Here is a 12,006-nt window from a genome sequence, read left to right on the forward strand (position 1 = left end):
TGAGGTTGACGGAATTGTCCATAGAGCTCCGAGACAGGATTGTGTCGAGGCACAGATCTGGGGAAGGGTACCAAAAAATTTCTTCAGCATTGAAGGTCCCCAAGAACACAGTGGCCTCCATCATTCTCCAATGGAAGTAGTTTGGAACCACCAAGACTTCCTAGAGCTGGTCGTCCCTGTCAAACTGAACAATCGGGGGAGAAGGGCCTTGGTCAGGGAGGTGACCAAGAACCCGATGGTCACTCTAACAGAGTTCCTCTGTGGAGATGGGAGAACCTTCCAGAAGGACAACCATCTCTGTAGCACTCCACCAATCAAGCCTTTATGTTAGGGTGGCAAGACGCAAACCACTCCTCAGTAAAAGGCACATGACAGCCCTCTTGGAGTTTGCCAAAAGGCACCTAAAGACTCTCAGACCATGAGAAACAATATTCTCTGGTCTGATGAAACCAAGGGGGGGGGGTTTAATCAATTTTAGAATAAGGCTGTAACTTAACAGAATGTGGGGTCTAAATACTTTCCGAATGCACTGTGTGTGTTCATTAGCTGCCAAGGGAGTTTTTTTTATTTTCTTCAGTGTGCATGGAGTTGTGGTGTGAATACAGGCAATTCATAATTTCAGTTTTCGTATCAAGACGTGAGATGGGTTAGATCATGCACAGTGTGACCAAGTAGCAACACAGAGACACAAAGTGGTAACCAGCCAAAACAGATGGAATCTGATGTGGAGTATCAGAATAAAATGTTATAAATTAGTCTGTGAAAGTTTATCTCCCCAAATGTTTATAATGTTTTAGACAAAGCTTTACAGATGAAACATGATGTGACAATGGATAATATGTAGGAAAGTTATTTCGTTTTGTCACAGTTTTGGTAGTGGTACTGATAAGCTTTCATCTTTTGGAGGAGTTGTAAGTCTTTCTACTGCAAAACTTCTGTTGTGACTCACTGTGCTGGGAGCTGTTCATACGTGCTATTCACTGCTATTATTACTGATGGGAAAATATAATAGTTATTTTGAGAATGAGGAAATTCACCAAACTTCTGTTGTGGGTTTAATAAATTCATGACTCATTTTGAGGGAACAGTTTCTCCAATATTGCATTGTCTTACTTTATGTTGTCACTCCTTCGCAACACTCGTCCCTCTCAGTGCAGGAGGAATAGTTGTGCTATCTGACATAAGACAATGCCATCAGTGTGCTTCCATTGTACTGCTCCTTCCACTAATAAGGTAGCCTAGTGGTTAGAGCGTTGGGCCAGTAAACAAACGGTTGCTGACTTGCCTAGTTAAATAAAATATTGACTAGGTCGCTTGTCAATACACACACACACACACACACTGTTTCTCATGACGAGGAACTAGACCAGGGGTGTTTTTTAATCAAACTCAACTGTTCAACTTTTTCAGTGATGAAGACATGGATGTCTTATGGTAGGGTGGGGTATTCAAAATGGAGGACCATTTTCTGAATGTTTTGGCAAATGTCAGGTTCAAAAATAATCCCTTTCTGACCACTTCTACCATGGGCAAATATTTATGCAAGGTATAGAATTCACTAAACACACCCGGTTTCACACAGATATACAGATGAACAAACACACATCCAGACTTGACCTGTCATTTTCCCAAAGAAGGCAGAGAGATGTTTGTTACAGTTTTAAAGGTTTAAAACATAATTACTGCTGCAGGGTCACATGAGGGCTGACTGGGGAATTAAGGTTACGTCTCAAATGGCACGCTGTTCCCTATATAGTGCACTACTTTTGACCAGAGCCCTATGGGCCATTGTCATTAGTATGTCATTTGGGACGAAGCCATAATGTTGACTTGACAGAAAAACAGTTACTACTGTTATTAACTTTTTTTCTAGTGAAAACTGACTTAAGACAGTCCGTCACAGTTGATGTCAACTGTTATGATGTTAATGACCGTTGTACTGTATGGTGGTTACAGGATTACTGATCTAAGGTCTTGTTATAACAAAGCTACCAGCGGTGTAACAGAAAACAGAAAGATATTGTATGCCATCATCCCGCGAATTGCACTGTCATCAGGAAGGAAGCATAAGCAATAACAAAGTGTTCAAGAACAGTGTAGTATCGGGTAAAGCTTGGGAAAAGGTTTAGGGCCTCAAAAATCTCAGATGTGGATGTACAGTAACACCCCCTGCGGGACTGATGATGATGGACAAACTGACAGCAGCCCGTCAGTGAGATGATGTGATCTTGTTGGACAGAAATACTCTCTGAGGGACTGTGTGTGGAACATGTTGCAGTGTTCTTTCATCTCCACAATTGCACAAAAGTCCTTGAGAGCAAATATATGACTTTGTTACATATGAATCGGAAATGTATCAAATATGACGGATGATTCAACGTTTTGAGGGAAGGGGTAATTATATATACAAAATTATAGTCTCTGCCTGTATCAACTTCACATTGACCAATGTCTCACATGACCTCAGTGCGACCTCAATGCATGCTTGTTAGGCAGCCAGGAAGACTCCCAATCACTTGGACATGCTGTAATCAGTTTCTAGAACTTCTATACTTCAGTACATGGTGAAATAAGGCCAGATTAGAGATTCCTCCAAATTGATCTTAAATCTTTTTTGAAAGTGTGGAATTTTCTCAGAAACATCCTGTAGGTCGTGTTGGGTTCTAGTTTGAAATACTTGCTAAACTAGAAGTTAATGGGTACATGTATGAGTAATGTATATTGTGGGGTCAATGGAGGTTGGATAAGAGCTAGGGGCTTGGAGAGTTACTAATTAAGGTAAAAGACAATCACATGGTTGTGGTCACTGATAAAGGTGGATAGCTGTGGATTAGTGAGGAATGTGGGCAGAGGTCAGGTCACTTGAAGGGAGAAGGAACAGTTTTATCACACACATCACTTAAGTTCCTGCCTAGCAACAGAGATGTATTGGCTGTGGAGATGTGCAAAGAGTTGACTCTGCCCAGTAGAGGGTATATATGTACTTGTGGAGACAATGTTAGTTTTTAACCTAATAGCCGTAATAGGTGGTTATACCTGTTTTACCTGAAGGCTGGGAGAGGAAATTAAGATTCAGAAGACTGCCCTTGGGCTTTTCCCATACAAGGGGATCAACCTGATCAGAGGGGTACATCAAGTTGAACACCTTGAGTCTCTGGAGACATTTGAAGTACATGATGATGACATATTTGCTGTTACTTACCCACGGTCAGGTAAAACCATGCATCTGACATAGTGTAGGTTATAGGACTATACAGTACTTACTACAGAGCGACATGTAGACTACACTACAAAACATATTAAATTCTGCATGAATTTTGGGATTGTACTGTGAATGTGCAACGTAATCTCACAAATGCCCAGATTATATTTCTTTAAAAAACACAGGAACTACATGGATACAGAATATTTTGTCCCTATTGTATCATGGCGATCAAATGACAGAGGGATGTAAAAAAATGCATGCTATTGATTTAATTGATTGATCAAACACATCTATAGCCTCTTCAATGCACATGATAAGTGTGTCATTGTGAAATAACCTAAATATATTTATTTCTTAGTTCTCGGGGGCTCTTGGTTTGACCATGTTGCTGATTGGTATGCTCAGAAAGATTCATTTGATACCCTTTCACTGACATTTGAGGATATGATCAAGGTAAATTAATGTCCATAATGATCAGATCACAAAACAATGGATTGCATATTGGTAAGACTAATCAAACAACAACACAACAACAATTGCTTTCAGGACACACGAGGTGCAGTTGTCAGGATATCAAACTTCTTGGTTAAAAACCTGGATGATAAAACCATTGACACAATAGTGGACAAACCCTCCTTCAAGAACATGAAAGAAAATCCACAGGCTCAAAATGATATACAGCATCCTGCAATTTTTGAACAAAGTGGATCCTTGAATCGAAAAGGCATGGTATGTTCATATTAATGAAGTTAATTTAAATTAATGGTAAAAAATTCACCAAAGAAAAGATAAAAATACTAGTGGATAGTTAGTTGAAATGTTGTTGACAGTTAGTTGACTACTGAACATACAAATAATCTATTTGGGACTATCCAAATACTGCGCATTCACACTGCACCTTATCCCAGGGCTAAGAGCCTCCAAGCCCTGGGCTAAGGGAGATTTTAGCCCGGGGCTAAGCAAGTGTTCTTGCACATTCTAAAGTGGGATAGCACCAACCTTAGCCCTGGGCTAGTACAAACTTTTTGGGGCTAGCCCCAGAAACACGGTGCAAAGATATCCAGTGAAACTGGATTGTTCTACGTCTAGAATGCTCACTGTCCAATCACAAAATCTGCACTGTTACTTCATTTACATATACTCGTGATGCCTGCACGCTATTTTGATAAGGGTACTATTTCATCCTGAGGACAAAAACCCATAGGGCCAGATCGAATTTCAGAAGTGAAACATATTGATTGTTTCCGAGGTCAGATTGGCAGACAGCAAGGTTTATACAAACAAACTATCACTGTTGGAAACTAAACGCTAGGTTAAAAGCAAGAGCAAATAATGTGCTAATAAATGTCTTATTGCTTATAACATTGGTCGTGTGTCAGAGAACGAATGTTGGTAGCATGTTGTTTGTCCGTTAGCTCAGGGTTTTGGAATACAAGCTTAAATCCTTAGCCAGGGCTAAAGCTTAGTCCAGGCTTAATAAATGCTTGTGCGAATGCAGGCTAAGCTAGCCCAGGCTAGCCTGGGGCTAAGATAGCCCAGGGCTAAGACCAATGCAGTGTGAAAAGGCCTATAAAGTGATACCATACTGTCTGTTATGTCTCTAATCGGGGAAGGTGGGGGACTGGAAGACTATGTTCACAGTGGCCCAGAGTGAGATGTTTGACAAGATCTACATGGAGAAGATGAAAGACCTTAATTTGACTGGGAGCTGTGAAAACGTGTCCTGAACACAATGGTAGTGAAAGCTTTCACCAGCTTGGTTGAAGATGTCAGAAAAACGGATCCAGATGCTTGTTGTTGATTTTACTTGTTGATCTGTCGTTGTTGATCTGACAAATTGTACTCCAGTTGTGTGAATCACTCTAAATATGTCACTTTTGGGGGATATAGGTCTAACTAGATTGGAAGAAATGATAGTCAGTAACCGAAAGGTTGCTAGATCGAATCCCTGAGCTGACAAGGTAAAAATCTGTTGTTTTCCCCCTGAACAAGGCAGTTAACCCACTGTTCCTAGGCTGTCCTTGTAAATAATAATCTGTTCTTAACTGACTTGCCTAGTTAAATAAAGATTAAATAAAATACATTTAATTTTTAAAAAGCACTTAAAGGCTTCATAATTTATAAATATCATGTTTGATATTATCTCATAGATCTCATAAGCTTGTGTTAACCTCAGACTTTATTTTCGGCGCAAAACCCTATTCTTTCCCCATTCACTTTCACATTGGAACTGTTGAACGAACCAGAGGTAAATCATTTCCGGGTTTTAGAACTAAAAGCTGGCGAACTCTATTGACTATTGTACCCAAAATGCAACGCGTATCTTAAGCCTACTGCGCATGCTCATTTCCACCATTTGTAATATCTACTTTCTTTTCCAAATGTAATCGTTCAGGTTGCAATAATGCAGCTAAATATGAACGGTACTTTATCCGTCCATGATTTTGCCACTGCAAACCGACGTTGACATTTTTGCAGGCGGCGAGACCGATTCACTCAGCAACGAGGGATTTATTTTCCTTCGCCGCAGTAGCTAATTAGGTGACGTTATTTTCCACTAATGTTGAAGCAAGGAATTATGTTGTAACGTTATTTCTGTGGCAAACAACAGTTGTAAACTGTCTGTCAGTGTCAGTCTGGTGAATGAGTTAATGGACTGAACGGTAACGCGAATTGGGGAGTTCACGTAGCTGTCAACAACTTTGACTTTGTAACGCCTTCGCTAACTAGAAGCTAGCTGGCTAGTTAGCCCTGACAAGAAGACAACCATGTGGCAAAGCGTTGGTCTAACTGTGCTGGTTATTGTGGCAACCCTTGTGTGTGCGTTGCTCTTCATGGTGTTTGGTAAGTAACATAATATTTTGACTTAATTTTTTCAGTTTTCTTGAATGTAATGTGAAATGACATTACTCGGACACAGCTGTGAAACGTATTAGCTGTTAGGTACAGTAAGCTAGCTATGTAGCATTCAGCCATGATTATACTTAGTGCTTGCCATGGTGTTTCATATCCAGAGCTACCTGCCATCTATCTTTCTTTAGTGAGCAGCGACTGTCTTGACCTTTTTCATTCTCAAAATGTTGAGTAGGTAGATCAACGTTGTCTATACAAAGAATAATCTCTCAAGACATCATGTTATTAGAGGTTTGTCCCTCATAGCTGTTATTAATTGGATCAGTTTAAATAATTGATACATATCAGTTGAGTGTTTTTTTGTGCTTGAGCAGTGTTCGACAGGATTGTCTTGAAGCATCATCCAGTCAGGCAGTCTCCTGTTTCATTATCATATCTTTGTAGGCTACATCTAATTTTACCTATAATAATAATAACCCTATCTGTCTATTATAATCAAAAAATGTGATGATCAATTGTTGAGGCCCAGTTACATTAATTTATGCATACCTGTGTGTGGAAAACAAAGACTTATTTGATGTTACGTTTTGCACTTTATCTTGTGTGTATATACACTGAACAAAAATATAAATGCAACATGCAACAATTTAAGATTTTACTGAGTTACAGTTAATCTAAAGAAATCTAGTTAATGAAATACATTAATTATGCCATAATCTATAGATTTCACATGCCTGGGAAGAATTTTTTGGCAGTATCTGGTGTGACCACCATTTACTTCATGCAGCGGGACACATCTCCTTCGGTTTTGCCAACCCACAGTTTCATCATATGTCCGGGTGGCTGGTCTTAGACGATCCTGCAGGTGAAGAAGCTGAATGTGGAGGTTCTGGGCTGGTGTGGTAACACGTGGTCTGCGGTTGTGAGGCCAGTTGTACGTACTGTCAAACTCTCAAATGAGGTTGGAGGTGGCTTATGGTAGAGAAATTAAATGATCTGGCAACCGCACTGCTGGACATTCCTGCAGACTTGAGACATCTGTGGCATTGTGTTGTGTGACAGGACTTCACATTTTAGTGATGTTTTATTGTCCCCAGCACAAGGTGCACCTGTGTAATGATCCTGCTGTTTAATCAGCTTCTTGATATGCCACACCTATCAGGTGGATAGATTACACACCTATCAGGTGGATATAAATGCTCACTAACAGTGCCGTAAACAAATTAGTGCACACAATTTGAGAAGCTTTTTGTGCATATGGAACATTGGTGGGATTATTTATTTCAGCTCATGAAACATGGGACCAACACTTTGTTACATGTTGTGTTTATATTGTTATTCAGTGTGTATATAAAAATAAATTACAACAAATTAATTGTTTGATTCATATATGGTCACTGTGCACTTTCTATTGAGGACTTTTGTTCTTTTTGGCTCCTCAGGTTGGTATGTTGTCTGGCAGCTCTTTCTGTCCAAGTTCAAGTTCCTGCGTGAGATGTTGGGCGACACCGGATCTCCACAGACAGAGACCCAGCCGTCCGAATCAAAGAGCAAGCATACCTCTCCTCCTACCCAACGCCAGAGGCTCAAGACTGCCCGCCAGAGGGTCGTTCCTCCTGAAAACACTACATAGATGACCACACCCATCTGCTACCAGTCTCACCCTGTCCCCCTATTCACCAACCCTCTTCACTCTAGGAAACCGCGGTGGACAAAATGAAACCCCTTACTAAATGGCATGATGTCGAATGTCATACTATTCCGATGTCCATGCATACTACTCCCCTTTCCACTACCTTACGACGTCCTCGTCGTAGACACTTGATACTCTACTTTTCTCTCCTGGACACTCTTACGAGACTACGTATAGCTGCTGATGTTATAAAGGCACAGACCATCAAATCATGGGACATTCTGTGTACAACTTGTTCATGTTTCAAATATGTATTTTAGCTGTTCACAGTATATGTACTGAGCAGCACATCCAGTCTCTTCACTTGGCCTTAACTGACACTGCAACATGGTCAGCTCTGACTGGCTGACACTGCAATATGGTCAGCTCCCACTGGCTGTCATGCTGCTAACACCTGCACAGGGAATTGCTGCTAACACCTGCACAGGGAATCTGTTTCTCCATGATCACACAAGTGAATTCTCTGTCATGACTGTGTATGTGTGCATTTTGAGAGTTTGTTTATTTGAACATGTTTTTGTAACAAAGCCTATATTCTGACAAACCTAGACAAACTGTTGTATAAAACAGGCTCATTTGTTAGCATTTGCTTTCAGAAGCAAAACAACTGCTAGAACAAAAAAAACGGAATGTAACAATTTGTATAACTGATAAAGTTCCTTGTCGTGTTCATTTCACTTTATTTGTAACCAAAGTGCAATGAAAGGAATGTTTATTTTTGAGGTTATTTTATTGTTGGTCAGAAATTAATACATATACAGTACATTCAGAAAGTATTCAGACCCCTTGACTTTTTCCACATTTTGTTATGTTACAGCCTTATTCTAAAATAAAAATGTTTTACCCTCATCAAGAGGAAACACAGATCCCCTGTGCCTCGACACAATCCTGTCTTGGAGCTCTAACGGACGATTCCTTTGACCTCATGGCTTGGTTTTTGCCCTGACATGCACTGTCAACGGTGGGACCTTTATATAGACAGGTGTGTGCCTTTCCAAATCATGTCCAATCAATTGAATTTACCACAGGTGGACTTCCAAGTTGTAGAAACATCTCAAGGATAGTCCATGGAAACAGGATGCACCTGAGCTCAATTTCCAGTCTCATAGCGAAGGGTCTGAATACTTATGTAAATAAGGTACTTCTTTTATCAATCTGCAAAATGTCTAAACAGTTTTTTTCTTTGTCATTATGGGGTATTGTGTGTAGATGAGGACATTTTTTAAATTTAATCTATTTTAGAATAAGGCTGTAACAAAATGTTAAGTCAAGTGGTCTGAGTACTTTCCGAATGCGCGAGTACTTTCCGAATTCGGCTTGCAAGCGTCCCCCTTTTCCTCCAAACATAACGATGGTCGTTATGGCCAAACAGTTCTATTTTTGTTTCATCAGACCATGGGACATTTCTCCAAAAAGTACAAGGTTTAATCCCCATGTGCAGTTGCAAACCGTAGTCTGGCTTTTTTATGGCAGTTTTGCAGCAGTGGCTTTTTCCTTGCTGAGCAGCCTTTTACTGTGGATATAGATACTTTTGTACCTGTTTCCTCCAGCATGTTCACAAGGTCCTTTGCTGTTGTTCTGGGATTGATTTGCACTTTTCGCACCAAAGTATGTTCATCTTTACGACACAGAACGCGTCTCATTCCTGAGCGGTATGACGGATGCATGGTGTTTATACTTGCCTACTATTGTTTGTACAGATGAACGTGGTACCTTCAGGTGTTTGGAAATTCCTCTCAAAGATGAACCATGTTTTTTCTGAGGTCTTGGCTGATTTGTTTTGATTTTCCCATGATGCCAAGCGAAGAGGCGCCAAGTTTGAAGGTAGGCCTTGAAATACATCCACAGGTACACCTCCAATTGACTCAAATGATGAAGCTTCTAACGCCATCAGAAGCTTCTAACTCCATGACATCATTTTCTGGAATGTTCCAAGCTTTTTAAAGGCACAGTCAATTTAGTGTATGTAATCTGACCCACTGGAATTGTGATACAGTGAAATAATCTGTAAACAATTGTGGGAAAAATTACTTGTGTCATTCACAAAGTAGATGTCCTAACTGATTTGCCAAAACTAGTTTGTTAACAAGAATGTTGTGGAGTGGTTGAAAAATGAGTTTTAATGACTCCAACCTAAGTGTATGTAAACTTCTGACTTCAACTGTATCAAGCATCTCAGAGTAGTAGGAGTGGTGATCTAGGATCAGGCTGTCCAAATAATCTTATTCATTGTGATCTAAAAGGCTAAACTGACCCAAAGTCAGCATTCCTACTCTGATATGCTTGATACATACTGCCCCAGAACTCCCTATTAAGGTAACAAATAAATAGGCTATAGCTCATTGCTCTGGCTAGTTAGCCTCCCAGAGGTGATAGCTGGGGTGTATTCAATAGGGACCAAATGGAAGCGAAAAGCTGAATAAGGGAGAACCTAAACTTGTCCAAAAATAATCATTTGTGTTTTCCGTTGTAAAGTATTTCGCTATGGTGTGCCCTAAAGACTACACCCGATGCTACAGGGTCGTCAATAGCTTCCGTAGTCATAAAGATGGCATCCTTCCCTGTAGTTCATTACATTATCTCTGATCCAGCTATAAGCATGACATTGTAAAGCATGTTAATTCTCTATGTAATGGTTTAACGTGTGATTGTCCAAATTTCACTTTTGTTTTGGGCTATTGCTGTAATTTACATCCAGAATAAATATATTTCTTAACTCTGTATATAAATATTTGTTTAACTGCATGTTCAATTTGATGTCACAACACGGACACATTTTAAGGCTTGTACATCTTTTTGAGACATGAAATTGAGTCTTTCTTTGACCCTCCACACTTACTGTCATATTTGCATACAGTGACTGAACGACAGGGGGCAGTGTGGCTCAACATGAAACAGTGATGGAGAAAATAACTGTTTTTCAAACTGTAGTCAAAGGGAGTATTGGAAGAGTTTAAAACCAGCCAATTTACATTTCAGATGTAGGTGTATTTACAGTCTATCAAGCCATATGTTGTGACTGTGTAATCCCAGTTAACCCAGAACTAAAATCTAGAATTTAGTCAGATTGGTATGTCCATGAGAGATAACAAATCGGAAGCACAGCCGAGAGCTGCCCAGTGACACGAGTCTACCAGACGAGCTAAACTACTTCTATGCTCGCTTCGGGGCAAATGGCACTAAAACATGCATGAGAGCACCAGCTGCTCCGGAAGATTGTGTGATCACGCTCACCGCAGCCGATGTAAGACCTTTAAACAGGTCAACATTCACAAGGCTGTAGGGCCAGACGCAATACCAGGACGTGTACTGCGAGCATGTGCTAGCCAACTGGCAAGTGTCTTCACTGACATTTTCAACCTCTCCCTGTCCGAGTCTGTAATACCAACATGTTTTAAGCAGACCACCATAGTGCCTGTGACCAAAAACACTAAGGTAACCTGCCTAAATGACTACTGACCCGTAACGGTCACATCTGTAGCCATGAAGGGCTTTGAAAGGCTGGTCATGGCTCACATTAACACCATTATCCCAGAAACCCTAACCCCACTCCAATTTGCAAACCGCCCCAACACATCCACAGATGATGCAATCTCTGTTGCACTCCACACTTCCCTTTCCCACCTGGACAAAAGGAACACCTATGTGAGAATGCTGTTCATTGACTACAGCTCAGCGTTCAACACCATAGTGCCCTCAAAGCTCATCAATAAGCTAAGGACCCTGGACTAAACACCTCCCTCTGCAACTGGATCCGGGACTTCCTGATGGGCCGCCCCTGGTGATAAGGGTAGGTAACAACACGTCCACCACGCTGATCCTTAACAAGGGCCCCTCAGAGGTGTGTGTTCAGTCCCCTCCTGTACTCCCTGTTCACTCATGACTGCATGGCCAGGCACAACTCCAACACCATCATTAAGTTTGTTGATGACACAACAGTGATAGGCCTGATCACCGACATCGACGAAACAGCCTATAGGGAGGAGGTTAGAGACCTGGCCATGTGGTTCTAAGACAACAACCTCTCCCTCAACGTGATCAAGACAAAGGAGATGATTGTGGACTACAGGAAGAAGAGGACCAAGCACACCCCCATTCTCATCGACAGGGCTGCAGTGGAGAAGGTTGAGACCTTCAAGTTCTTTGGTGTCCACATCACCAACAAACTAACATGGTCCTGGCACCCCAAGACAGTGGTGAAGAGGGCACGACAAAACCTATTCCCCGTCAGGAGACTGAAACGATTTGGCATGGG

At 41.0% G+C, this 12,006-nt stretch overlaps 1 protein-coding gene across 1 annotated transcript; it reads left to right on the forward strand.

The window, feature by feature from the left end:
* The first annotated feature begins 5,534 nt into the window (after positions 1-5,534).
* LOC110488088 (small integral membrane protein 13) lies at positions 5,535-10,474 on the forward strand. The gene is made up of 2 exons (XM_021560091.3): positions 5,535-6,049; positions 7,501-10,474. The coding sequence occupies exons 1-2, from the start codon at positions 5,974-5,976 to the stop codon at positions 7,689-7,691; spliced, it is 267 nt and encodes an 88-aa protein (XP_021415766.1). The 5' UTR covers positions 5,535-5,973; the 3' UTR covers positions 7,692-10,474.
* The last annotated feature ends 1,532 nt before the right edge of the window (positions 10,475-12,006 follow it).

This window comes from Oncorhynchus mykiss, chromosome 30 (assembly GCF_057628025.1).
Source record: "Oncorhynchus mykiss isolate SJ-2025 chromosome 30, ASM5762802v1, whole genome shotgun sequence".
Classification (NCBI taxonomy): domain Eukaryota; kingdom Metazoa; phylum Chordata; class Actinopteri; order Salmoniformes; family Salmonidae; genus Oncorhynchus; species Oncorhynchus mykiss.

Bases quoted from the DNA above. Each gene is read 5' to 3' on its own strand.
- LOC110488088 (XM_021560091.3), top strand. From the start codon at position 5,974: ATGTGGCAAAGCGTTGGTCTAACTGTGCTGGTTATTGTGGCAACCCTT. The intron at 6,050-7,500 runs GTAAGTAACATA...TTGGCTCCTCAG, and splicing joins GTTGCTCTTCATGGTGTTTG to GTTGGTATGTTGTCTGGCAG.